This window comes from Glarea lozoyensis (assembly GCF_000409485.1).
Source record: "Glarea lozoyensis ATCC 20868 chromosome Unknown GLAREA7, whole genome shotgun sequence".
In the NCBI taxonomy this organism is placed as follows: Eukaryota; Fungi; Ascomycota; class Leotiomycetes; order Helotiales; family Helotiaceae; genus Glarea; species Glarea lozoyensis.
In genome coordinates, this window is record NW_007361002.1 from 1,364,405 (window position 1) to 1,391,968 (window position 27,564).

Genomic DNA, 27,564 nt, shown 5'->3' on the forward strand with positions numbered 1-27,564 from the left:
CACCTATTAAACATGGAAGGAGATCTAATACGTCCACATAGAGTCTATACACCAGTCACGAGGTATACACACAGGAATAGTGTGGAACTAAGCCGAAAGAAGAATACAGGTGATTCTCAGGCTAACACAGAGGTGCCATCCAGACTGACTCGTAGAATGAGTCGTATGATAACGACGAAGATACATGCTAGCTATCGTCACAAGTGGTATCACTAGAAAGCCGAAACTTCGTCCGGTACATTGGTCACAGCACAGCGCAAATGCGTTTGTTGGCTTCAGGATATGTATTTCAGCTTCACATGCCCTTTAGCACACCAGAATATATACAAGATAGAACCAAGCAACCCATTCCCAGATTTTTGTCGCGTACCAGTGTCCTAACAATCGAAGAATATACGAAAGGAAAAGAGACGAAAGATGCAACAGCATCAAAAGAGACTCCTCCACATAATCACTTCCCGAATTCGACCCAAAATTTCAAGATTGAGCAGCTTGAATCGTATTCAATGTAGGCATTTAGCAGGCTGGGAGCTTAGCGAGCTTTCCTTGGGCACCAAGGCAGCTTCCGGTGGAGGTAAGCTTTGGGGATTCGCCCTTGGTGACCTTCTTGTCGATACCCTTGAACTCCTGGCAGACGTGGCTGACCTTTCCGCAGGATCCGGAGATGGTGGCAGTGTCACCGTACTGTGAGTTGTTAGTACCTCGCTAAATCTGATTCATGGTATGAAGAAAACATACGTTGGAGTTGATACCGGCAACATCGGAGGTAACTCCATTAGCCTTGAGGTTGGAGATGATGACCTTTCTTGGTCCTCCGTTGTTGGAGCAGTTACCGCATGAGCGGTAGACCTTTCCAACGCTGACGGCTGTGTAGTCCTTGATGGTGACCGTTCCCTTTCCGTTGTGCTGGACGACCTTGTCCTTTGCGTTCTGAGCACCACCACCTTGGATGAGAACATCACCGTTACCGAGAAGGGAGATGGCATCTATACGGAATTAGTAATGTACAATTGCTCTTTGTTGAAGTTCTCTTACCCTCGCAAACGTCACGGAACCAGACGTTCTTCAAGGTGCAGGCACCCTTGCAGTGCACACCCTCGAGTTGATTGGCACCAATGATGACGTTGGAGAGGGTAGCACCGTTCTCAAGAATGAAAACAGCGTTGTCAGATCCAGTGTCAGCGTCAGTGTCGCAGGCCTGTCCACGGTCGTACTCCTTGTTGCCCATGTCTTTTGACCCAGAAATCGCCATTGGGGCACGAAGAGTTTGGATGCTTCCGGAACGGGCTGGAATGTTGAGAGTCTGGGAGGCGGCGAGGGTGGCCAAGATAGCGGTAAGGGCTGCTGTGGTGAACTGCATTTTGAATATATTGTTTGATAAGCTGGTTGGGCTTAAGGGATGTAATAATATGTAAAAGAACGTAAAATATACAATGATCTATTAGTTGGATTGAGAAAGAGTGTTGTAGAACGAAAGTAAAGCTAAAATGAAGCTGGTGAGGAAAGAAAAACTGCTGAGGGAAGGAAGCTTCTCTTATACATTTTGGATGTCTGATATCTTTAGAGACATCAGCTAAGGGGACACAGCTCACAAACTCCGATATCTCTGACTAGAGTCTTGGTTCACTATACCTGGAGCTACCTGGAGCCACTTTGATCTGGTAGATTTCCGGCAGGTGTGGCTATGAGTCTGTGAATTTACCTCTTTGCCGTGGATTAACCTTAATTGATCCAACATATGGCCAAAGCCAGGCAGTATCCGTTGTGGAAACATCATGGAATAACCATAAAAAGAGTCCAAACCCGGCTACCGTGTCGGGATCGAGTGGACGGACGATTTAAAAGTGTGGGTTGGTAGCCATCTAGACACATGGCAGACTCGGATGCCGACATAAATTCTTCATTCTAATCACTTGGCCGCCTAGGGTCACAGGTTTCGAACAGTGGTGGAGTTGGATATCCTCAAATCGAACTGGATATATATTTCTCCGTCGGAATATTCCCCTCTTTTAAAGGCAAAACCCATTGGAAGCAACCGGCTGGCTCGTGCTCCAAATTGAATTATGGGTCGCTTCTGTTTGAGAGAGTCAGTCTAATTGGCCAAGATGTCTAAAAGCTCCTTGAGGACTAATCGGGAAATAAAATTAGGACTTGTTGCTTCTTTGAACGATGAAGGACCGCGAAGTGGGTTCCTCATACCGAAGCTTTACAGTAGGGGATATTCCCGTTGAACTCGCTTACAGACCCCAACTTCCATCGTTTTGAAGATATGCATCTTGCCGACATGGCATTTGGAGTTGTACAGAAATACCATTGCAAAACTCTCGGTGACACAAGCATCAAATTTTTGAGGCTCTGCACAACAACCTCATGTTCCACAGCGTCAGCATGAACTGTTTGATGAGTTTGTAGATCCCAAACACAGCTGGGCGTTCATCTGTTATTTTCTCCTTGGCAGGGGAGCTTGGCAACTTGGCAAGATCCAGAAACACTTTATGCGAAAGTCTTGGTATTTTGTGTCCGTCAATGGAAAAGTGGAAGGTTGCATGAATCCGCAAAAGGAGAAGGAGCAGAAACCGCTGCCGACGGCGATTTCGGATTATCAAGACCATCCCGACTGAATCGGAATTGAGATCTCTCCAATCTTTCGATGCGAGATAGGCGCGAAATACATCAGATCTTTTCAATTTTCTCCTTGTGTCGTGAATTCCGTGTCGAGAGATCAGTAGGTGTTCTCACCTCATAGCGTTGGCTGCATCAGGGCGCTTGATTTTCTGCGAATAATAACAACAAAGCTGGTCTTCTTCGAACTGTTCGACCGATGTTAAGAACCATATCTAGCTGTTGTCTCCGCTACAATATGCCAAACGTGTTCGTTGGTTGTCCCATCGAAGGCTTACACTACATTAGTCAATGGAGCTTCTAGCAGACTAGTTTGCTGCCTACTCTGAAGTAGCTCAACGACGATCTTTGAACATGACAAGCAGCGCTGTCCATCATCTGACAGATCCGTCTTGGGATGCCATTAGGCACGTCCGTTGCACTCTTGACATTTCACGATCATTAGTCCACCACTAAAAATCCACAAATGTAGCGAACTTCAACAGCCTAAATTCTGGCTCACTAGAGCACACCTGAAAAGACACTTTGATTCTTGCTATACCGAACGGAGGATTTCTTGCGACAATGGGAATACAAGTTCAAGAACTGAAGGACCTATTGTTTCCCCACCAACCAAAGCCGAGTTGTGTGTCCAATGAAGCGTTGTGATCAACTGCTGAGTTCTCCTTGGTCCTTTTCCCGCATGTAATCGCTTGGCAGAGTGTGGGGAAATGTGCAGGTATTGGTTCATCGTACACCGTATAAACATCGTCTCAATTGGTTTAAGTCCTCATGCGCGCACGTTTCGCCCAAAATATGTAAATAATACATTGGAAAAGCAAGCCGTATTTTTAAGTGTTAGCGCGGAGCCTAACCACTAGATGCCGCTGAATATAGTTTTTTTAACGTCATCTAATCTTGCCGAAATCTAATGTGTGTCGCCTATAAGGTTTTTCCCGGAGCCCCATCTGATTATCTATACCAATTCAGATATATCAGATCTACGCTTGTGCTGAGCTTTTCACATTTATCACAAGTCAGGAGGCAGTATGTTCTCGCAGAGTTTGCCATCGGACAGCTTTCCTGTAGACTACGGTGTGGACGCCTTCTATCATTCTCGAACAAATTTTTGGGTCACATTAGAGGATCCTCGGGACTCAAAGGCTTTGAAAACATTCGTTTTTCCGCGTACATCGAGTAACTCCGCTTACATACCATTTACGAAAGAACAAGATCACAAGATGTCACAACTGGATGGCCTATATTTCCCCTCAGCCTACCTAGACACGCGACAATTTTCCGTCAATGAGAAATCTATGGTGGCGATAATCTCGTCGACAGATCGTTCGATATTGAGGGGAAGCCTGTGGTCTTGTCAGAACGACGCCTGAAGGCATATCCGAATCGAATCCCTCCAATACAATTCTGATTGATCTGTGAAATCCGTCACTTAACCCTCTTCGTACACATCCTTAAAAAAGCATACACTTCGCGGTCAAAAACACCTAATAGATTGTCGAAACTCTGGTTTTAAATGCAACTGACCACATCTTCGTAGATCGGATGGAACTATCTCAGCAAAGACACGAAGAACTCGGGGAGATGCAATCGCAATAAGATCATTGAGTCTCTGAACTGAGCGAACAGAGATGAGCTCTAGTTCAATTGATACTGCCTAGTCCGGACATTATCGACATTAGGTCGCTGAGTTGACCAAGAACATAAATGTAAGATCTTATGTATGCCATTCAGCAACTAGATGTTGATCATGATTTGGGAGTTAGTTACTAGCCCAACAATGTAGGGAAGAATTAGCGAACATGGCATGTGGCTCACCTGCCACCCAACAACAGAAAACATCTTGCGAACAAAATAATCAAGGTTACGGAGACCTTATACTATCGGACACGACTGAGCGAACAGATGCATGAGGTATGAACTTTGTTTTTGATACTGAAGACTCTACCAAAATGCGGTTGCCTTCTTGTCATTCTCCCCAAGATCTCCCAAATTCCAGTTGTTTTCTACAGTCTTCAAAATGCTGTAGTGATTGTACTCGGTATCATTTGTTGTACCCTGAAGACTGGCCGGTATAGCATCTCCAAGCAACACCGTCATCACACGGTTTCTAGCGAAATAATTTTCAGCTTCATCAAAAGCTGTTTCATGTCAGTATTCATCCCCAAAAGTGGAATTCAGGCACATACTCAATATCAACAATGTGTTATTCATGAAGTTCGAGTTTTGGAGAAGAGGTTCAATGAAGCCTTTCGCCCAAGCTCCGGCAACGGTCTGAGTGACGTGTTAGTTATTGTTTGCACATTCTGTTACGATCTACATACGATTGAACTATCATGGCCATCATTTGTCATGTTTGGAGTAATGAACATCCATTGTGGGAGTTTGTTCGCCTTGAGATCACGGTCAAACATTGTAAAGTTCTTGATCTTCGCTAGACGATCCAGATCTGAAGAAACGGAATCGTAGGAGATCAATGGGCTAGTAAAACATATCAGCACTGGAAATTTAGAAGACATCTTTACACGTACTTGTGCTTTCTCACGTAGTCATTCTTCCCGTTTTGCTGATTAACAAAGTCTCCTTGGAACCCGGAATAGGGCATATCCTCTTGATACTCGCTCCAGGAAACACCTTTGGCATCTAAAAGATCCACGATGGTCTTGGTCGATTTGCTAATTCGCGAGAATAGATCCCAAATAACCCAATGCGTCTGTCCTCCAACCGAAGCAATGTAGTTAGGCTGACTTGGGTGAGTTACAGACTCGTAGTTCGTCAGAGTGATCCCCTTCTTGGCTATTGATTGGAGAGATGCTATATTTGGTTCAGTGCCCGCCCGTTTAATTGATTGTGGTAGCACATACGGTCTCCTTGTGCCATATCAAAGTCTGTATTCTCCAGCCAGATTTGTACAACTCTGTCAAACGTTTTACCCTTCACATAGCTCGTTGGGCTGAGAGTCCTAGCGGTGGCTCTCGCAGCAGCCACCGACGCCGCGTTTGTTGCAGTATATTGTGTTTGACCATGTACACCAACAACGATGGCGCTTGCCACAGCGCAAAGGGCGATTAAATGCATTTTCTACTGTGATATGAAAGAAAGTGAGAGTGGAAAGCAAGAAAATATTTGCCAGGACGACGAGTTGACAACAAACCTATCATTCTGGGCGAGTCCATGGTTTTAACTTTAATAGCACATGAAATAACGGACGAACCCGCTGCTGAAAGCCTATTACGGACATTCCTCCTCCTCAAGGGGTACGAGGCGAGCATGAGATGTGCCCAATAGCGCAGGTGAGAAAGGAAAGGTTGTTGTGGTCCTCCAGGGCTGGTCTGAGAGGAACCAGTCTCGAGCCAGTCAGCCTTCACTGCCGGAGTGGCGTGCCCATCTTACAGCTGCCATTGGTGGTCAAGAAGGGGGAGTGCCAGCCAATCAAGGACCGCCTTACGAGTCATCTTGGCGATCTTCAGCCGTCGCATTTACATCTCCAACTGCAGGAACACCAGCTGCTCAAACGCTTCAGATGCGCCTTCAGATCTGATCCTTAACGGCCATCCCGATGACTTTCGAGTGCGTGAATCGTTGTTGGGACCTGAGAAGAAGGGCTGGATACAACAAGACCTACTGAAAACCTCGGTCTCAGAATACTATGTCTGGCCCCCTTCATCGCAGTCATCTGCTCCTTCCAAATGCGCCTGACAGCAGCAGCCGGGGCAGGCGCTTCACAGGCAGCCCAGCTGGAGAAGATGGAAGGCGGCAGCGAGGTAAGTCGATTTGCAGTTTCATACCAACTCACTGCAACTTCAACTCCTTCATCTCACCCCCATTTCGCCCATCACGATGGCTGCAACAGGACCGGACGAGCAAACTCTCCTGTTGGGGACCGCTCCATGCTCGCACGTCGAGGGAGCGTCTGCGAAGGACGAGGCTGCGGTTGAGCCAGAGAGACCAACAAGCTCGGATAACTACGACAACAATCTCATTCGATATCGCGAAGCGGTTGGCATTGCAGGCACTTACGGAGAGAATGCCGACCTCGAGACAGCCCGTCAGGGAGCGACTGGACTCTACAAGGAAATCATCGAGTCCCAGCGGTCGCGCACGATGCAGTATCGAATCGTCAACTTTCTCTACTACTTTGCTCTCGCTCTGCAAGTGATTATGGGTGCTCTACTCTCTTCCCTGGGAGGTCAAGCAGAACTTCACAAAACTGCAATCACGGTCTTCGGTGTGTTGAACGCAAGTTTGGCTGGGATACTCGCATTATTGAAAGGCCAAGGCTTGCCAGATCGGTTCCGGAAGGATGAATACAATTTGCGACTTGTGCAGGATTTCATCGAGGAAACAGATATGAGGTTGGCCATTCGTGGAAATGATATTACGAGGGCGGAACTTCAACAGCTGGTCGAGCAGGTTTTCGAAAAGTACCATATGGCAAGGGATCAGGCTGCAGCGCTCAAACCAAATAGCTTTCCTCCGAAACGCATTGGGGTACCTCAAGTCGATGGCGCATACAGTCGGAAATCGAGCGACAAGGGCAAAGATGTGTCGGGTAGGAGGAGATTCGGGTTTGAAAGAAGACTGCTTATCTGAGGCGGCGTGGTCAACATGCCGAGGTACATTTATCTTGTCTCATGATATGACTTATCGATAGAGCTTGAGCTCTGATTGTGGATGACGAGGATTATGCTCACATGGGTGGTTCCATTATCAATGTCTGGGTTTTTACGGAGTGATGAGATATACGATATCACCGGGTATAGTTAGATTTTGGTTTTTTACATGTTTATTATTTCTGTAGGACTAGGGTTAACCTTTTGAGGCTTTATGCTATTCATTACAAATAACTGTGATATCGGTGTGTTTTGCATACGCTTACAGAAGTGAGACCACGTCCAACTGATTCCGCAAGAGATACTCTGGTTCCTGTAAGATGTTTGAGAGACGCTCCAACAGTCTGCCTGTAGCGTTAGACCCTCAGCTTAGTGGAAGATCTGATGGAGACTTTCCATAATCAAGTGATGAAAGACAGTCTATTGTTGTAGTTTGTTCATATTTTTCAATCTATTTCAAACCCTGCCAGGCACTATTCTTTTCTTTTCTGTTCCCGGATGCAAACTATTTGTCCGGATATCCAACGCCCTGTCCTACAGGACAATTAGGAACGTTAGCCTGCCAGTACTTCTTCGCGTAATCTGGAAGGTAATTCTGCGTAGTGTAGCTAGGATCGAGATAATACGAAACGTCATTCGCGTATGTATAACTTCCTCCCATGGCATTCAAGACCTTTACCACCGTAGTAGCGAAGTAATCGAGGAATACCACGTCTACGGTTGCTGGTGTCCCGGTTGTAGGGAATGATCCATTTCCTTGTACGTAGTTTGGCTGGGCGTAGGATGGGATTTTGGAGTGCACAGTATCGTCTCCGTCAGTACCAAAGTCGTCCTTGGTGACGTAACCGGGAGTTACGATGGTTTGACGGCGGGTGATGGGTTGGATGATGGGTTCTCTCTTTGTGACGCCGGAGATCTGGGACATTATTGGGTCGGCGCAGGTTCTATCGGCGAGCCGAGGCGTGGTGTCAAAAAGATCACGTTTGTCGGGGAGAGGTGCGCCGTTGATACTTGCGAGGACTTTGCGTGCCATGTCGTAAGGAACGTCTTTGATATACTGGAAGGCGTCGTTGAATGGGGAAACGATAAACGAATCGTCATAGGTGAAAGGCCCTTTCACGAGGTCAAAACGGATTGAACCTGTGTTTACGATAACATATCGAGGAGTGGTAGCACGTGAAGGGTTGACGACAATCTCACCAAGAGCAGTGGAAATGAGACTGTTGATGTTGCCCGGTGCGCCGAATGGAAGACAACTGGCGCAGTAAGTAGCAGGTGCACATCCATACAGCGAGGTCAAATTGAGCTTCTTGCGAACATTAGTAATATCACCCGTAACTCGGAGACCGCTATGATAGTCAAAAGTACTCTCTTGAGACTTTGTGGCGTGGTATTCGAACGTCAAGCGATTCCAATCTAGGTATCTACGGGAGTAGACCAGACCGGAAGTTGAAGTGTTGGTAGCTTTTCTAGTTGGATTGGCAACGCCTCTCGGCTTCACGTTTCCGGTAAAGGTACTAGAATTGATACCACTCATTGAAAGCCAGCCGAGAGTCTCACAATAACGTCCTGATGCTGATTAGAGGATTGCTTTGACTTCACAGCTTCAGCAACTTACCAGATTCCAGACCGGTACTCTTGTCATCATAGACTTGGAAGTCTCTGATATGGCTGTGCCCACCAAATGCTTGAATTGGCACTTCTGGACGCATGGCTCGGATGGTTTTCTGAAGCAGACCAATTGTACTCGATGAGTCAGTGGTTCTGACTGGATTGTGGCCAATGATAAGGAAGAGATCGATCGGCTGGGGGTAGTTGACTGCAGCCAAAAACCAGTCTTGCTTGATCATATCTGCAGCCTTAATTACCTTAGACACATTTGAGTTGCCGGTAAAATCGAAAAGAACGCCGAATGTCATGATTCGAAGTCCATGTGGTGTGGTAAAGTAACGATACTTCTTACCAATGTACTCCAATTGACCCGTAGCAGGGTTGACAATCTGTACATTTGAAGTGATGTACTTCTCACCCCAAACTTTGCTGAAATTGGCAAAAGTCTAGAGAAGATTAGTAAGTACTGTTTAAGAATTGTTTTAGACTCATGGTCTCACCTCGTACGCGATATCGGAAATGTAAAGCTCGTGGTTACCAATAGTCAGAGCATCATATTGAATCTCATCAAAGATTGGGTTTGACAGCACACCGTTAGGCAGAGCGGCATCGGAAAGCCCATTGCCGTCGTGGAGATCCCCAGTATCAACAAGCAAGAGGTCCACACCAAGATTTCCCGCCTTTTGAACCATGTGACGGGAGAAGGACACAAAATCACCCCAATCAGCGCCATAATTCTGCTCCTTGAGATGACCTTCAAGCCAGCCATGCGTATCGGTCTGATTAAGATGTTAATATTCATTGTTTGACTCGGCTATTGATGGTGTTGTGAGTGCTTACGGTGTGCATGAAATTCAACTGGCCCCATTCCAACTCAGCTTTGGGGCCACTGACCGCACCACTGGCTTCTGGTTGCATTCGACGAACATTGCGTTCGTGTACAACAGCTTCCAGCGGGTTGTTGCAACCTCCACATGCCGAGGCCGTGTCCACGATGATTGCGGCCAAGCCGAGGAGCGCGGCGAAAGAATGTCTCATGTTGCAGAAGCTGGTAGGCTGGCATGCAAACCCAAGAAGCGACAAGACTTCTTTATAACTTCCAAGGAAGCTTAATTCTTGTCAATGATGCTGCCGCGCTAGCTTACCGTAGACGTGTCGCCGGATTCCGTTGACATATGCTACAGCATATTCGTCGCTGATAGGTACAAGTCCATACGACTTGCCTAACCTTCGCCTTCCACATGGTCCAGGTGGTTTAGCCCATCGTTATCAGTGGCTCATTAGTCCTATCATTGATAGCACGTTGCTGTCAGAACCGGAGAAGATAGTTTGACCTTCCGAATTGAGTCTCGTTCCTGGCCTAGATCGACTGCATCAGACCCCGGACCCGTTGTGGGTGGCGGTAGCTTGCGAGAAGCGTACGAAAGGTACCTGGCGGTACCATACAGCCGAATTGTATGCATGCATACAGTTTATCGAATTGTCGCTCACATACTTGTACCAGCGCCCGGGAGCAGGTCTGATCAACATCCGAATCATGAAAACAGAACCAAATCAATGGAATAAATGGGGAGTAGGAACTACTCGGTCGGTCGGAAGGTGGGAAAGACAGCTTAACGTCGAAGGGTTTCGCCCTGGGGCCATGAACCAATGGAATTGTTAGAACCGCAACTAGTGGAGACAAGCTTTCTCGACGCGAAAGTTAGCGTTGGGACCCCACAGTCTTGGAATATCAATTTTCCACTCCGCTTGTTGTTCATCTCTACTCCACACATGAGTTACCCATTCTTGTTGATACCTTTTTTAATTTCAAATCACAGTTGTCGAAACTCAACCATCTGCCCGCGGGTTCTGGGCCATGACCGCGTCGAAACTTGATTCTCGCGTATCTTCGAGTATTTCGCATGACACTCGGGGTGCTTCGCGTGTTGGTTGTCTCTTCACACAGCCGTATTCAGACCTCAAACTCATCTGAGTCTACCGACTTTCAGGGAGTCCTGCTGATGACTGCACAGGCTATGGACACGCAGTTGCTGATCCAGTATCGCCAATTCGCGCAAGCTGGGTAAGACCTTTCGCCAACAACTACCGTGTCTGTTCACGCAAGGTTATCGCACCCATCGCATCTTGACCCAAAGGATTACGTGCAAGTCGAAAAGCATGCTTCTCGTTTGTTGGTACAGACGTTCGCACCCCCGTCGTAAAGAATGTTGAATCCGTTCTGACGGTCGCCCAAGGAGCTTGTGAGACATTATCCCGTTCGGACCGGAAGCCACAGAGGAGACATCGAGTAATTCCTGTTCCAGTCACTACCATGTGAGGGACTATCGCTCTGTTTTACCAGGGTCGTTCTAAAAACTCAATACTCTGGAGCACTTTGTTGACACGACCTTGGCCTCGTGGCAAGCAAGCATCTCGATCGTGCAGATTCCCTACTCCCTAGGTACCTCGCGGTGGACAAAATAAGTGGCAGTCGAAGAACGATATTTCTTCGATTAAGTTGACGAAATATCGGCATTTAGTGGATCAACTTGGAACAATATGACTCATTTCGTCAATTATTTTAAGTAAATAAAACTTCTTAAGCTCCGTTCGACGTCGACTTATTGGGTCCCAAAATTAGTAGGCAGGTAACTGACACTTATTTTGTCCTCCGCGAGGTACTCCGTACATGTTTGTAGAAACCTGGGATCGGGCTCCACTCTGAGCTGGCTTACACATTAAAGATCGGCGTCGCTCTCGCACAAATCGAAATTGGCATACGTTCAGTGTCCATGGAACCAGACATGTGGCAGTGGTCAGATGTTTGTTGTGTCAATATCTACAGAAGATTAGATGCTATTGTTTGGATGTTCGAAATGTCTCTCTGTATCAATTGCCCTGGTTTTGTACTGATTTGTAGAAGTTTCTACCTTGCTTAGTACCGCGTTGAAAAAGAATCGGAGGTTGCATTTTAAAGAAGTTACCAACTCGCTGTCGAAAACTGTGGACGGACGGCCTAGGAATCTAGCGATGGACAAACTTTCAGCGACCCATGGGCGTATCATTTCTTTCTATTCGAAAGGATGATTGCTATATTTTCCAGGCCTTTTCGGCATTTCCCAGTCTCTTTCAGCATTATCATGGATGTGTTGGCCCATATTTCTTGCATAATCTGTTTGCTGAACGTTCTTGCACTGTCTCTACATGTGTCTTCAAAGCTGCTACCTTATTGTCTCTCAGCCTTCATATCCATATGGGGTTGGCTAGACTTTTGACGATGAAAAGCACTAAACCTCTCTTATTGTTCACGATAAAACTCGAGTTCGAGGAGCCACGCTACCTTGGCAGATTTATGTGTACATTAGATCCATTGGAACTTTACCTACTTAGTCTTGCTATTCCCATGAGAGTTCCTTCTCTCTGGCATCATTCTAAGTAATATCTGAAGGGGTTTCAATTGTTTGTGCTTGCCGAAGTTGAAGTAGGACTTGACTTCAAGACCTGTCGTTGCTTGCGACCAATTACATTGCATGTCCTGAGCACGTTGTCGCAAGACCTTGGCTGCTGAGGTCCACTGAACATCCTCCTCTTGGCTCCACCTATGTCCCCACTCATTAGTTACACATACTGGAGCATGGCTCTCCTTATTGTGGTGCAATGTAAAAGAATTGGTCGAACACCAAGAATGCCAAATAAGCCAAGTTCGGGCCATCATCTCGATAAACCCAATGACGTGAATCTGCTGGTTTCCCGGTGCATTGCTCTACACCCACGGGGAAACTTGCCTACCATACTGCTCTGTTGGATCGTAGTCCAAGAAACCCCAAGGGGTTGGCTGTACTCATGAGGGTGGGCAGCTGCTTGGCCAAGTGGCTCGTTTCGACAAAAATTTCAGAGATTTACTGTCCACGGTCATGAAATATGCAGCCTTATTGGATGTCAATGTGATATTCAAGCGTGGCGATACAGTTGTGGGAATTCTTGGTGAGCAAGAGAACTGGGCGCGCATGGAGAAGGCGCGATTCAGATGACATTTTATGGTAGAGAGCACAGTATATTTAAAGCCTATTAGTAGCTCCGCAGCCGTACAACATACATAATCTAGGACACTTTCAAGCAATCCTTTTCTTCACTATCATCGTTTCAATTTACCACTTGTCTCTTCAAAGCCTGAACCGTTTTCAACATGGCGCTTCATCAATTTGATGTCAGTACTAAGAGCCTTCCATTTGTAATACCTATCACGATAGACTGACTGACTTTGCCATCAGTACATTTTCGCGATAGCGATGATCTTTGCGTTCCTTGATGCTTGGAATATTGGTGAGCAGCCATCCTCGATCATTAACCCTTGATCTACTTCGACTTAGAGGCTGGCAGCTAACACATTTCGAAGGAGCCAATGATGTTGCCAACAGTTTCGCAACCTCTGTTTCCTCGAGATCAATAACCCTCAAGCAAGCAATGTGCATTGCGACTGTGATGGAGTTCGCTGGAGCGGTCGGTGTTGGGTAAGCGAAAGCGTCATCTGGGCCATCTCAGACTAGCTGACAGACAAAAGTGCTCGGGTAGCAGACGCAATCAGAGGAAAGATCCTGACGACGAAGGCGTTTGAACAAGAGCCAACAATTTTGATGCTGGGAATGACATGTGCCCTTGTTTCTTCTTCTTTATACCTATCACTGGCTACCAGACTTGGACTTCCGGTATCTACAACACACAGCATCATTGGGGCTGTCATCGGCGTCGGCATTGCCACACTTGGTACTGACGGTGTCAACTGGGGATGGAATGGTGTCGCGCAGATCTTCGCAACCTGGGGAATCGCGCCTGGTATCGCAGGTTGTTTTGCATCTATCATCTTCATGATCACGAAATACGGGGTGCTCAAGCGCAAGAATCCACTTCGAGCTGCCTTTATCATGGTGCCTTTTTACTTTGCATTGACCTCGGGTATCCTCACAATGTTGATCGTTTGGAAAGGTGCTGCATCTGCAGCATCTGCCGTCAAGAAGTGGTATGCAGCCTTTGCCTTTGCTCTCTAGCTAAGCTCTTATTCTTTGTAGCTAGCGGCATTATCACTTTTAGATACGGCTGCTTGGATTGGGCTCTACGAGGAAAACATATACTAACTTGCTTTAGGGGTCCAGGTGAATATATTGGAGTCATATTCGGTGTTGCCTTTGGTGTTGCATTGCTTTCTGTCCTATTCCTTCTTCCCTACCTCCATCGTACACTCCACATGGGAGATTGGCAGCTCAAATGGCACGATATGTTCAAAGGTCCGCTATTGCTTCGACGTGGCGAAGTACCGCCAAACCCAGACGCCAGCGCAACCACTGTGAGAGACTATTACGCGGGACACAAAACTCGAGAAGAGCTTGAACGCGACGGCCGCAGCAATCCTCATCTGGCTAATGATATCGAAGCCGATAATCACAACACCAACGAGAAGATCACATTCGGAAGCAGCTCAGGACGAACCTCCAACGAAGTCGTAATCCCTGGGACCACTGTGCCTAGGAAATGGTATGAACCTGAAGTTGGCAAGTGGTACGAGCCAAAGAACTTACCAAGAGTTTTATACAAGGCATTTTTCCACGGTGTCGAGGTTGATGTTGTTGCCGAGCAGAAGAAATCTTCTGTCCTTTGTGGTAATCTTGAGGAAATGCACGCCAAAGCCACTCATTACGATAACAAAGCCGAACATGCCTACTCTTATCTTCAAGTTCTCACAGCGGCTACTGCATCCTTTGCACATGGTGCCAACGATGTCAGTAATGCTGTTGGACCTCTAGCTACAGTATACCTGATCTGGAGCACTGGAAAACTCTCTTCTAAATCTCCAGTTCCGGTCTGGGTGTTGTGCTACGGAGCGGCAGCACTCGTTGTTGGCCTATGGACCTATGGTTACAACATTATGCGGAATCTAGGCAACCGTCTTACTCTACATTCTCCTTCGCGTGGTTTCTCCATGGAACTTGGAGCTGCTGTCACTGTCGTTATGGCCACTCGCTTAGCTCTTCCAGTCTCGACCACACAATGTATTGTCGGAGTAAGCACCAACCCAACGCGAGCTTACATATGTAGCATTGCTAATCACTTAAACCTCTAGGCGACTGTTGGTGTTGGTTTGTGCAATGGAGAGTTGAAGTCGATCAATTGGAGAATGGTAGCAGTAAGTAAATTGTGAATGTTAATAAAGGGGCTCGCTAACCGCTCGGTAGTGGATTTACATGGGATGGTTCATCACCCTTCCTGTGACTGGTATCATCTCGGGATGTTTAATGGGCATCATTATTAACGCTCCCCAATGGGGCAATGCTTTGTGAACTTTCTATCTATGAGACAATCCACGGGAATAGGAGGAATTCATTCCGCGACTTTTCTCATGATTTAATATGTAATGAGTTGAGCTATCTTGGTTATCTAACGAGTTGAATTATCTTAATAACAATTACTCTTACTTTAAACTGGCATCGCAGTCCTTCGTTATCTACTTAGGCTAATATGTTGGTAGTTTTGTTGCCATGAAGTTGTGGAGCTGAGTGTTGGCTGGAGCCTGACATTGGTGGGATAGCAACGCAGCCCCTCTCCAACATAATACAAATGCTGAATAGTTAAATTATGCCAACATGGTAATGCACAACTGTGGCACATAATACAGCTTGGCGTGTGCTCTGTGAATTCGAGACTGCTTGGTCAGGATCTCTCCATCATGTCAATCCTTTTACTCACTACGCACTTACTACTTCGTGTACCACCTAGCACTGAAGTCATGGACCAAAGAATTCTCGATGTTATTGTTGTAGGTTTAAAACTACTCTGTGGAATATCCACAATCACTAAACTTGGGAACAGGTTGGTGGCTCTTTAGCTGGCCTTATGAGTGCCCTGGTCCTCAAAGGCTTAGGTCATAGAGTCCGCGTCCTCGAACGATCGGGGCCTGCAATCTTGCAGAGTGAAGCAGCTGGGATACGAGCTGGTCCGGACGTTCAAACTATCATTGACCGATATGTCAAGGGCCACGAGTCTTATGCGATTACCGCTCGCAAAGTTGAGATTGTTGATAAGGAGGGCAATGTTGTGATGACATTTCCACCTCAAGAAGCTGCGTACATGACGACTTGGAGCACACTTTATCAGATGTTCAAGAACAGTTTTGCAGGAGTTGAGCCAAGTGAGGATGTCAGATACGAAACGGGAAAAAATGTTGATGAACTTGAATACGATGGGAAAAAGATGATTGTGAAATTCCATGATATTGAGGGTCGTAGGACCGAGACAACAGCAGACCTGGTTATTGCAGCCGATGGTTCTAATTCAACAATCAGGCGGAAGCTATTACCTGAAGTGGCGCCTGAATATGCTGGATACGTTACCTGGCGAGGTACCATACCAGAAGATCAAGTGTCGAAAGAGACGAGAAATGCACTGTCTAATGATATTGTATTGTTGAGGACAGAAGATGGCTACATTATTTCGTAAGCTCACATTACTACTGCTTTTAAAGGCGTTATCTCAATAAATTAAACCTGAACAGTCATAAAATGTGCCGTTGCGTGAACGAAAGGCAGTTTTAAAGCCTGTGTATACTTAGGTATAGCACATTTGGAAATTCCGTGTGTAACAAGGAGAAGTACAGTACTCTTTTCGTTGCTGTGGTATTCTTACATGTTATGATAATGGTATTCAGACAACTTGTGTGCGGTTCGATGGACTCCTGGACGAGCTCAATTATCTGCTTCGCTGACCAGTTTAGTGATTGTAGATAAACAGTCGATGTCAAGCACGAGCGACAGCGAAGTGCGCGGAGTTCCACTCATATATATGTGGAAGTTTCCCAGGTACTTACTTACGTGCCTGCCTTTCATTTAAGAGAGATCAAGTGCGCTGCTGTGTAATGAACGAGGCGTTATTGTGAACGTCCATCTTAATCAAGCGTTTCAACGCAAAATGTTTGGAACGGAAACTGGGAGTGACAAAAACGACAGCTTTCCAAGGTTCTTGGCAATCGCGATGTCACGTGACAGTTCAGGTTCGCGTCGTCAAATTTATATCTCTTGGTTGAAGAAGTTCCTCAGTTCTTTAGCGAATAATGCAATTTCCGGAGGGATATTTATATTTCTTGAAGACGCAGGCTTCTATACGTCCCCTGTCATTTCATGACCAATTGTTTCGCCCACCATTGCTTGTTAAACCTTTGCTTATCGCGTTGACGTCCTCCCACTCTCTAGCCCCCATTTTTAAACAAGACAAGAGCACCGCGCTACTCGACATGATGTTTTTTCCTAAGAGAAACTCTGTTTCTGGATATAGGTATGACATCTGCGCCAGAAGCAATGGATGAGAATCCGAGACCTTCTAAAAGGGCGAGAAAGAGCTGTGAACGGTGCAGACAGAGGAAACAGAAATGCCACGGCTTTCCGGTTTGCGCTAACTGCGCGAGTGCCAATGAGGTATGTATACAGCCTCAATCTGCCATTGAGGAATACAACAGGTGTGTGTTTCTGATGCCGTCCCGCCATTGTTGAGTCACAAACGCTGATGATCGTAAAGTGGTCCGAATCAAGCCCTCCTCGAGCGGATATCTTTTCTCGAAGCGCAACTCGCTGCATACACGGATAACCCCCCGGTTGCTGTTAAGCCTCAGCTCAATTCTCAACCAGCTCTGGACCCGAGTCTAGTAGGCTCGCCCATCTCTGCGGAGAAGGAACAGAAAAACCATAACTTTGCCGACATTGTTGGATTCATCAGTCTGGGCGGAGATGGCGCCTATGTTGGCTCATCCAGTGGCTTCTCTCTGGCGAAGAACCTGGGGCAAATGGTACAAGCTACGGTTTGGAACAAGGCGCTCGCATCGAATGTCTCTTCAAGCCAGCCTAAAGCAATGACAATTGCGGATCTGAAAAGAAATAGTGCTGGGCCACCGAATGACAAAATGGGAGACAGAATCCTGGATACCTATTTTACTCGGGTACATCTTCGTTACCCCTTTCTGGACAGGTCTGAGATCAGGGAACGACATGCGGGCCGATTTCAGCAGAACAATTCATCACCACAAGACCAGTATGCAACCTTCAAGATGTACATGATCTACGCAATCGGCGCGACGATGCTTAAGCTTACAGAGCAGTATGACTATACGGCTCCTGAGAATTTCTTCATGACGGCCTTGCAATATATCTCGGCTGCGCGAGAATCCCATTCTGTGCACAACATCGAGGCCATGACACTTCTCGTATTGTACAATTTGCGATCACCTTCCAATTCTGGCATCTGGTACATGATTGGATTGGCAATTCGTACCTGTATCGATTTAGGGTTACATCGGGAAGCCTATTATGGGCATCTAACGCCATATGAGGGCCAACTGAGGAGAAGGCTCTTCTGGACTGTGTACTTCCTTGAGCGCGTCATTGCTGTTTCTTTGGGTCGACCATACAGTATTGCGGATCGCGATATTGATGTTGCAATGCCTTTGGAAATAGATGACACTGTTCGAGATGATGGCTTGATCGCACGTACCTTGGCAGTCTCTCCTTCACCGACGTTCCAGAAGTCTCGGCCATCTTCTAATATCACGCTTGCTATACAATGTTTCCGCCTGAAAAGGCTAGAATCACATATTCAAGGTACAATATACCGCGTCGACAAACCGATATCAAGTCTAATCTGCAAAATAAACCCGATATTGAAAATGCTAGAGGATTGGCATCGAGCGCTTCCACCGTCGTCTCCATATGAAACAGACTACTTGGGAATGCATTATTACAAGGCAGTAAGATTACTTTTGCAGCCATTCTTGACAATATTGCCACCGTCCGATAGACGAATTGCACTTTGCCTTTTAGCATCAGGTCAGCTGTGCCAGATTTTCAAACGGCTTCACCAGAGAGACAGTTATGGGCATTCATTCATTGCCCTCCATTCAGTCTTCATAGCGGGGGTTACAATGTGGTAAGTCTTCTACTTTAAAAAATCACAATCAACTGAGCATAATCTAATTCCAATCTAGCTATTGCCTTTTCACATCCCCTAACCTCTGGACATTCACAGTCTCAAACGACCTCCGCGCTTGCTCGAGTGCGCTCTTCGTAATGGCCGAACGCACACCAGTCGTCAAAAAGTACCGCGACGCTCTAGAAAACGTAATTGGCGCGACGATGGAATTTCTCGCTCAAGCCCCTCAGCCTAAGACACCGACAGCAAAAGACGGCGAAGCACCAGCAGCAATCACAACCGAAACTCCGTCCACGCACGACCTACCAAACTCCCTCACATCATTCTCTCCTGGCTTCCCGGGCAGCGCTCCAGAATCATACGTGCGCTCATCACCCAAACCACCAGACCCGAAATCGAAAACTTTTACGGATCCCGGTCTCGGAGTAGAGGAGCTGTATGATCCTATAGGCAGATCACCTGACCCAGACGACCTTGGTTATATGCCCGAGAAGCATACGTCTCCTGGGTCGACTGGTAGATGGGAAGGGCGACATGGAGAACTGGGACAGATGGATGCGGAATGGTTGTTGAGTTTGTGTGAGGGCGACGGTTTTAACTTGCAGATGTTGAATGAGATGATGAGGTTTGAACCTAGTTTGGGCGCTTGATGCTTGATCGGGTCGGTACGAGCTCTGCTCACTTACTCTCCTTAGACATCTCAATATACTATTTTCTCACCACATTACTTACTTACTCACATTACCCTCTTCCCCTCCAAGAAGGTTAATACTCTGAATCGTCCTATATCCGTCAAGTTAATCAAGGGGATTGGTACAAGTCAGGTATTTCCAAGGTTTCCTAGCCGTTTTGTTCTATCAAAGACTGTCTTATCTTCCCCAAGATTCATATTCTGACCTCTGCAGAACTATACTCGCGAATTCTATTTGACTACTTGTGATGTTGTTTTAGGGGTTAGACAATAAGAGGAATCCGGGTATAAACATCCCCAATGTACTCACTTCTTACTCCCCGCCTCCTAGAATCTTCTCGGATATGTTTTACGTCCATCGATGCAGAGAGGTAGGGCCAGAAGCTGGTTCCTGAACATCAGTGTTGTTGCTTAAGAGGTTGCAAACTCGTGGCAACGACTCACGTGATACTGTGTCCAGCCGCCCATGGCGCCCCACTATGCCGTGTCACACCAATCATAGATTACTCAAGTGGGTCTCTTCGTCTGGGTGCTGCTGAATTGACAACCACCAACGTCAACCCAGCCGCTCTTCAGTCACCACACCATTACACCATTACGGATAGTCAGTTTCAATAAACCCCCACGGCTTGCTTTTTCTGCTGATCCTCTTGTTCGGACAAAGAGATTCGCGTTCGTGTATGAAGCCTCACAAAACAAACGATCTGTTTCCTTGGCCGTGAGATTTTCATATCCTACCACTTTACATTAACCGAAATCTCGATTTTCTATAAATACGGTATACTCCTATCTCCGGGTGTTTCTCTCGACATTCATTCGGTTTGCGGGAGCTACTCCAGTTCAGCTGGATCTATTGCATATTGAGCCGGCCGGTGACGAAGCCTTCTCTTCGGAAAGCAGGAAAAGCGTTATGCTCCAGGTCAAATCCAGGAACGGCAGTATACGCACTTTGATCATGTATCGATAAGGCTTTGCTGCTCCACACATGCTCTAAACTTTGCTTAAGCTAGTCTCAATGCATGCAAGGTAAGCTTTGTTTCTTGTTTTCATCACTTATCCCGTCTAATTCAACCCCATTCGATTGATACCACATAATCTCGTCACACAAGAAAAGAACTACGTCTGCCGATCCTTCTTTTCGACCGAATTGGACCGCAGTAGCATGCAGTCGAAAACCCCATAAGAGCCTCAATTTCCGTGTTGGGTGTGTTTATGCGAGCGTCTTCTACCTGTACTGCGCTATTGGATATCTTTGTATTCACCGCTCGCTCAAGTTCTTAGAGGACGGGCCTAACAATTAGGAGTACTGGGTCTACAAGAAACTGTCGAATTGGCGGTTTCGACCCGGTCGTGGCCGCTCCAAAGCATGATCATGCAGGTGTCGCCCGATCGCCAACTGTTTATCTTGCTTTGTTGAGGAGCGCTTCTTGGGTTTATCGATATGCATCTTCCTGAAGATATTATCCGTCGAGTACATATGCACCAACGCCTCTGAAAGGGCAAATTTCTCTCTATTGGCTACGTGGTTTGGGTTTCCCAGCCCCACCACATGAGAAGAACAACACTTCTCGAGTAAAGAGCTCCAACACTAAGTTATTGGGATTGACTTTGTATTTGGCCCCCTATCCGCCCCCATGATGGATTTAATCCACGTCTCATAGGGATTCATTGCAGAAGACTTTCATTGCACTGCCTTGTCCATCACCTATATCAATTGCCACCCCGCTGAATGCTTCTTGTTAAGCTCGAGCTCTCTTGATGCACGAGCTATCGACATCAATTGTCGTTGGTTTTTTCTATCCTTCACCTGGGAATTTGCTAGCCTCGTCTGACCTCTTAGGCAGCACGCATCTCCGTAACCCCAACCACAGGTGATTGAACGCATGGTACGTTTCAAGGAGTTTGGACTGCTAGGAAAATGATACGGCTGTTGACCTACATACCTAACTCCTTACAATGGGTAACGCACCTTGTTGGAGGTATCGATTGCCTCCAGGAAGCTGCATCGTCCTTACCAATCCGAGCTCTCAAGAATAAGGCAAACTGCCCACCTCGCTCGGACGGCTTTCGATGTCGCCGAATATCGCTCCGCTAACGATTATACCATCTCATAGGCCCAATTTCTCAATCGAACAAAGAAAACGCAGGAGCCACGTCGCTCTTTACCCTTGGTCGTTATGCTGGGCCTTTGATACCGGCAATTCTAGATAGAATTCGACCTGCAATGGCCCGCGCAAGGGCTTTCAGGTTAGCAGCTTTCGAACAACCTTAAGGAAGGAAATTCTGCAGTGTTATTGGACTTCGTCGGGACACATGATGTAGCGGTACGCTGTGTACGAGGTGCTCGCATATCCGGGGTATACTCAAGGACATTTCCCTTGAGGAGCGTTCTCTTATTTCGCAGAAGGGAAGGTCCACATCGACTGTTCGATATTTATGCTTTATCGAATCCTAATTTCCAACACATCATGGCCTCAAGTGAGTTTTCTGGTACGCAAACACCTCCACATCCCCAACATCGCTCGGCTATCCATGCGAAGAGACCTTCGCTAAGACTTTGTATCGCCAGCATTGGCACCAGGTACGTAGCATCTTGTTGTCGGTGTTAGTATATGGGAACCAATTCGTATGGTAGGCGGCAACCGAAGGCTCCTAAGCACAAAGCTTCTGTAGCAAGGTTCTTGACCTGGGTAGCATACGTTCGGAATCAGTCCCCTTCCGCGAGTTTGAATTTGAAGAAGTGCCCTCTCATGTAAGTTTACAAAGAAAAATCTGTGTGCGCGATGTGGGAATACACCAAGTAAATAGAGGCTAACGGTGTGAGGATATAGTGACTGCCCGAAAGAAGAATTTGCGGACGAAAAGTCGATGATGAAGCATCTCTATGCTTGCACCCAGCTTCCAAAAGGGCGTATTGAGTGTCTTTATTGTGGAAGACCTGAACCAATTGGTAGATTTCATGCCACGGAGGAAGACTGCAACCCATTGTCGTGTAAGAGCCTCATAGCCACTGCACTGAGTCCTTTTCGGTCGCCTTTATCCCCCCGGAATAGCACTGCAGGAAAGGGGTTTCCAAACGCGCCGCAGATGCCACAATCTACCAAAACAGAGAGCGACATGCCTTCCTATCCGCATCTTGCTGAGCTTTCGTCCAAATTAGATGTTTCAGAACTGCCAGAGGGTCAGATCTCGGAAATAGGATACACCCCTGGTATATATGAGCTTGATGTTGAATTAACAGCTGAGCTTCCGTCAAACTTTTATGGCATGGGTTATGGACGAGCACATTATGGGCACGAATATTTATTTGATCTTCCAGGACCTCGGATGCTATCTGATGCTACCTTCGAGCAAGCCTTTCTAGCTGGAGGAGGCACTGGCAACGTGTTAAGCCCAGCGGCTGCGCTAAACCTTCACGAACTTCCTGGAGTTCCTGTTGATTGCGACTGTCCTCAGGTGATCGACGACGAGCGAACGCTATATCGCAACAATACAAACAGTACCCGCAGATATACTGCTCCCATTTCCATACCTTCCTCAGCTTCCCGCAGCGCTTTTGGCCCCTCGAGTTCATCAACATATCACAGCAGTATATTTGATGACGAGTCAATGGATTCTACTGGGTTTAGACAAGAAATTGCAACTGCAAATACATCACCAATCTCACCCGACGTCAACGAAAGCTCGAGCTGTAATGATAGAGGTTTCGCACCACAGAATGATTGCTCTGACAGGCGTTATGCGACATATGATTATTTCCCTGACATAACCGAGATTCAAAACTTCTACTCGGCTGATGAATGTATGCAATCACCGTCAAACCCACTTAGTTCGCCGTCAACTTTGATTGAAAATAGAAGTATGGCCTTTGATAAGTCAATGACTCTAGCTTCGTCCAGCATAGCAGACTTCCAGAATCCCGAACTTGATCCACCTCAAGATATGCGGATGACTTCACAGTGAGTTGGGCTCACTGGTTTCCATGAACTGAAACTAACTTTAACTGTAGTATGATAACCTCTCCGGATCACTCGTACATTCCCGCGTTTTTTGATCAAGAACCACAACTGCCGCCGCCGCCTATCACCTTTGTTCAGTCCAGCCCACTTCAAAGACCTTTGCCAGCTCTACGAACAAGTTTCACTTCATCGTACGAACACAAAGTCATTGATGCTTCTGTTAGCAAAATCAAAGGGCCTAATTGTCCATGTGGTCATCAACCATCGGGCAAAACGGGCAATAGAACATCGAACCTTAAACGCCACAGGCAGACTTGCAAATTCGGGTGTAGTAAAGCTCTCGTCAAGCCCGCAAAGTGTGGCTTTAAGGGATGTGGCAAAAGTTACACACGCTTTGATAACCTGAAAGTTCATCAGGTTTCAAAGGGTCACCGTCCAGATATTGAGTTGGAGATAAGTTTCCTAGATGACCCCCCTCTTGCAAAGGAAGTCAATGGCAGTCCGCAAAACATTTGCTCAACGAAGCCTCTGGTGCAGGCAACAGAAACATCAGTTCAATGAGCCGGAGTTTGGATGTCGTCTGCGCTGAAAGACATCAGGAGTTTTTGGGAGGACTTGCGGGTTAGGTTCCCCTGGGTGTTTTATTTATTCGGTTCAATGTGGTGTGCTTTGATCTTCTTCACTTACGGTAATATCCTGGGACTTACGAATCTCCTTACATGGCTCCTCTGGCCGTCTCGTCGCCAAGCGACAATAGTCGACTGACTTTGGCTCTGCTTAGCTTGTTTACATACATTCATGGACTCAAGTATGATAATGAAATTAACAACGAAATTCTCGTGGAAATATTTGAATACAGTGTGCTTGCCTTGACTCTCATCTCATGTGTACTTATCATGCTGTGGAAACGTTTTTTTTGCCATAATGTGTAACTACATCTGAAACATCAATACCAGAGAACTTCTTTTGCCAGATTTTGATCATTATACATTAGATAAACTTGAAATTATTGCATTAATAAAGTTCATACAAGAGTTTGGATGGTTCAATCTCAAACCCAAATTTTCGGTCTTGCTAATGTACAAAATGGTTAGAAAGCCGGTAACAATCCAGGCTTTTGCAGTGAGTAATTTTCAGGTGGTGAGAATCCGCTACAACTACCGCGTACCAAGATAACGTCAGTTTGTACTTCAGAGAGTTGTCATATGACTTCTCGACAACGTCCTCTGCAGACCTCAGAAACCTTGAAACTTACTCCTCAAAAGACGATTATACATAGATGTCTTGTTAGAGTAAACTGTGAAAGACTTGCCTACGCCCTTCGGTTGCCTGGTGCCCTTTTTTTGCATTTGCCTATTCCTCAACTTCCTGAACCAACCTCCGCCTTAAAAACTCACGCCGCCTCACCTCTACATTCTACATCAAGTACCCACACCCCACGCTCAACACTATTAGCAATCATGCCTTAAGAGCTTACCAAGACCTTCATTTCCCCAAGTACCAACAAAGGAGGCCCAAGAAAAGGGGGGTGACTCGCTTAAACTTCTGCCTGAGGGCCCGAGTGACATGTCTTACGCACAACCACGGGACCTGCATGCCACGTACGCCAGTCAGAAAATGATAGGAAGGTTCTGAGGCTCGAATGCACGATGTGGACTCTTGCATGATCTCAAGGGTTTGTTTGGGTCTTAGGGCTTCACGTGATGGTTCGTTGATTCGCTGGGCTTGTGGCGAACGGTGATGCTTCTTACTGAGGTTGTCCTTAGTTGTTAGTGATGTACGTGAAATTGAGGTTGTTGATGGGTCCTTGGGTAGGTTGTGGTATTAAGGTTATACATCCTGCAGTCTTTACCGAGGAATTGAGGTGTGCCTTTAATATGAAGGTATGTGGTAAGGGTAGAGTTGTATGACAAGACACGCTCATTATATTGGAAAGCTTGCACAATATAGTTGGGAATATCTTCTCAGACTGTACATAGTCCTATAAAAATCTCATCTCACGAATAGCAGCACAACCAAAACAAACTCACTCATCCATCTCATCACTACCTCCCATCCAACAACACCTCCAGAACTCCAATCCAATCAATCATGCCACCCAACAAACCCCACAACTCCTCCCACAAGTCCTCCTCGTAAGCATCCCCCGCGAACCCTCAACAACCACATACTAACCACTCATCCACAGCAAGAAATCCAAATCCTCTACCTCGTCATCCAAACAAACCTCAACGGGCCTCACGAAAGAACAGCTAGAAGCATATAATCAAAGTCAAAACTACTATTCAGCTCGAGATCGTTATGAGAATCAGGACAGACAAGAGGACCCTTGGGCTGGTTTTTATACAGGTGGAGGGCAGAAGTGAGAGTCTTCAGTGAGGGCGAGCAGGGCGACACGGGGTTGGTGAAGTGGGCTTGGGATTAGGTCATCTGGAGTTGTGGATCGATGGCGTTGTTTGCTTTTCTCTAATATTTGGCTTGGTTGTAATTCTCGTGTTGGCTCGGCATGGTACTTTACTTTAGTTTGGCTTACGATGACAGATAAGCTTCAAATTGAATTCGAAATCAGACATCTTACAATGTGTCTCAACCATTTGTGTCTCTTATATGGCATATGTTACACGTTTCCTGGGATTAGACTATTGTTCGCTCTAAATGATTCATGCTTACATGAAGTACCTTGCTCTGTCTAATTCTAACTACCAAGCGAACACCAAACGCTAAAGTCTTTCACAATATTCTATAATACCACATTTAAGCCTTCTTTGGTGCACCAGGTCTGCCTCCAAATCCCCAACGGATCTGGTTTGCAACATTGATTTCCACACCAAGCTCCTCCGCCCAGGTCCAAACCAAGGCAGGATTCTTCTGGAACATTCTTCCGACGATTGCCATATCAATCTCTTCCTCTCCGTGACTACCTTCTCCTTTACCAGTGAGAATCGACTCTGCTTGAGGACCGGTTGTAATACTTCCAACAGCGCCGACAAGCATTTTATCACCGACGGCCTTTTTGATGGCCTTGGCGAATGGAACTTGATATCCTGGACCAGGCTTGATTTTCTGGGATGGATGTAGACCAGCAGATGAGACATCTATCAGATCGACTCCCTTCTCGGCAAGAAGCGGGGCAAGCCGGACGCTGTCCTCGATCTTCCAAGACTCACCAGTGTAACCATCGTGGTCTAGCCAATCCGAAGCACTGATTCTCAGGAAAAGAGGCATTTCCTTTGGCATTTCCGCTCTTGTCAATTCGACCAACTCAAGAGTCAAACGTGTGCGATTCTCGAATGATCCACCATATTTATCAGTTCTCTGGTTGGATGCTGGGGACAGGAACGAGTGGAGAAGATAGCCGTGAGCGTTGTGAATTTCGATGACGTCGAATCCTGCTCGGATAGCACGCTTGATACCAGCAACCCACGCTTTCTTCAAATCCTCAATTTCGTCCAGTGTAAGCGCAGATGGCTGGCAGTGGGCGTCATTGTACGCAATAGCTGAAGGTGCCTTGACATTGTTTGGCCAACCGTTAACATCTTCTGTCGCCACAGCACCAGCACTTAACCACGGTGCAATTGTAGAAGCTTTCCGTCCAGCGTGAGCAATCTGGATTGCAATTTTCTGGCCCTGGCTGTGTGCGAAATCAACAATAGCCTTCAGTCCATATGGACCGTCAACTTGACTGTCGGCCCAGATTCCAGAATCCTCGGGTGTAATTCGACCTTCAGGAACAACTGATGTAGCTTCAATCATGGTGAGCCCAGGACCCCGGGATACAATGCCTCCAATATGAGCAAGATGCCAAGGTGTAAGGTGACCGTTCTCAGCGGAGTATTGGCAGAGAGGAGATAGCATAATTCGGTTCTGGAGGGTCAAGCCACGGATCGTAATAGGTTGGAAGACTTTTGGAATGGCGGCATTGGAAGGTTGGGGGTCGGAAGCCGTGCCAGAGGGCGGATTCTGAGCTGGTGTGAAGTATGGTATCTGAGATGGATGTTAGCCATGGAACCGATATATTGTGATGCAACATACTCCTTCAGCTGCGACGTTGGGAATTCCTGGGACTTTAGCTGTCTGGCCATGTTCTTTGGTAACTGCGTGGTGCGACGACATCTTGTTTTCGTAC

The 27,564-nt window shown here is 46.6% G+C and overlaps 9 protein-coding genes across 9 annotated transcripts; 5 read left to right on the top strand and 4 right to left on the bottom strand.

The window, feature by feature from the left end:
• Positions 1–516: 516 nt before the first annotated feature.
• GLAREA_01641 (Pectin lyase-like protein) lies at positions 517–1,360 on the bottom strand (the record flags this gene model as incomplete). The annotated part of the gene is made up of 3 exons (XM_008088857.1): positions 517–684; positions 739–986; positions 1,036–1,360. 3 exons carry the CDS (start codon positions 1,358–1,360, stop codon positions 517–519), a joined length of 741 nt encoding a protein of 246 aa, XP_008087048.1.
• A 3,203-nt stretch (positions 1,361–4,563) lies between these two features.
• Positions 4,564–5,697, bottom strand: GLAREA_01642 (acid phosphatase phoa; the record flags this gene model as incomplete). The annotated part of the gene is made up of 5 exons (XM_008088858.1): positions 4,564–4,760; positions 4,809–4,893; positions 4,944–5,100; positions 5,151–5,433; positions 5,484–5,697. 5 exons carry the CDS (start codon positions 5,695–5,697, stop codon positions 4,564–4,566), a joined length of 936 nt encoding a protein of 311 aa, XP_008087049.1.
• Positions 5,698–6,459: 762 nt separating this feature from the next.
• GLAREA_01643 (uncharacterized protein) lies at positions 6,460–7,212 on the top strand (the record flags this gene model as incomplete). Its single annotated transcript, XM_008088859.1, has 1 exon — positions 6,460–7,212. One exon carries the CDS (start codon positions 6,460–6,462, stop codon positions 7,210–7,212), a length of 753 nt encoding a protein of 250 aa, XP_008087050.1.
• A 525-nt stretch (positions 7,213–7,737) lies between these two features.
• On the bottom strand, positions 7,738–9,881 carry GLAREA_01644 (Metallo-dependent phosphatase; the record flags this gene model as incomplete). The annotated part of the gene is made up of 4 exons (XM_008088860.1): positions 7,738–8,801; positions 8,851–9,289; positions 9,344–9,622; positions 9,684–9,881. The coding sequence occupies 4 exons, from the start codon at positions 9,879–9,881 to the stop codon at positions 7,738–7,740; spliced, it is 1,980 nt and encodes a 659-aa protein (XP_008087051.1).
• A 3,130-nt stretch (positions 9,882–13,011) lies between these two features.
• GLAREA_01645 (uncharacterized protein) lies at positions 13,012–15,157 on the top strand (the record flags this gene model as incomplete). Its single annotated transcript, XM_008088861.1, has 7 exons — positions 13,012–13,032; positions 13,097–13,148; positions 13,222–13,336; positions 13,387–13,842; positions 13,968–14,880; positions 14,941–15,003; positions 15,053–15,157. 7 exons carry the CDS (start codon positions 13,012–13,014, stop codon positions 15,155–15,157), a joined length of 1,725 nt encoding a protein of 574 aa, XP_008087052.1.
• A 386-nt stretch (positions 15,158–15,543) lies between these two features.
• On the top strand, positions 15,544–19,438 carry GLAREA_01646 (FAD/NAD(P)-binding protein; the record flags this gene model as incomplete). The annotated part of the gene is made up of 5 exons (XM_008088862.1): positions 15,544–15,633; positions 15,687–16,309; positions 17,207–17,284; positions 17,385–18,785; positions 18,844–19,438. 5 exons carry the CDS (start codon positions 15,544–15,546, stop codon positions 19,436–19,438), a joined length of 2,787 nt encoding a protein of 928 aa, XP_008087053.1.
• Positions 19,439–21,947: 2,509 nt separating this feature from the next.
• GLAREA_01647 (uncharacterized protein) lies at positions 21,948–23,999 on the top strand (the record flags this gene model as incomplete). The annotated part of the gene is made up of 4 exons (XM_008088863.1): positions 21,948–22,060; positions 22,115–22,231; positions 22,311–23,438; positions 23,489–23,999. The coding sequence occupies 4 exons, from the start codon at positions 21,948–21,950 to the stop codon at positions 23,997–23,999; spliced, it is 1,869 nt and encodes a 622-aa protein (XP_008087054.1).
• Positions 24,000–25,529: 1,530 nt separating this feature from the next.
• GLAREA_01648 (uncharacterized protein) lies at positions 25,530–25,804 on the top strand (the record flags this gene model as incomplete). Its single annotated transcript, XM_008088864.1, has 2 exons — positions 25,530–25,573; positions 25,627–25,804. 2 exons carry the CDS (start codon positions 25,530–25,532, stop codon positions 25,802–25,804), a joined length of 222 nt encoding a protein of 73 aa, XP_008087055.1.
• Positions 25,805–26,192: 388 nt separating this feature from the next.
• Positions 26,193–27,551, bottom strand: GLAREA_01649 (FMN-linked oxidoreductase; the record flags this gene model as incomplete). Its single annotated transcript, XM_008088865.1, has 2 exons — positions 26,193–27,422; positions 27,471–27,551. The coding sequence occupies 2 exons, from the start codon at positions 27,549–27,551 to the stop codon at positions 26,193–26,195; spliced, it is 1,311 nt and encodes a 436-aa protein (XP_008087056.1).
• Between the last annotated feature and the right edge of the window lie 13 nt (positions 27,552–27,564).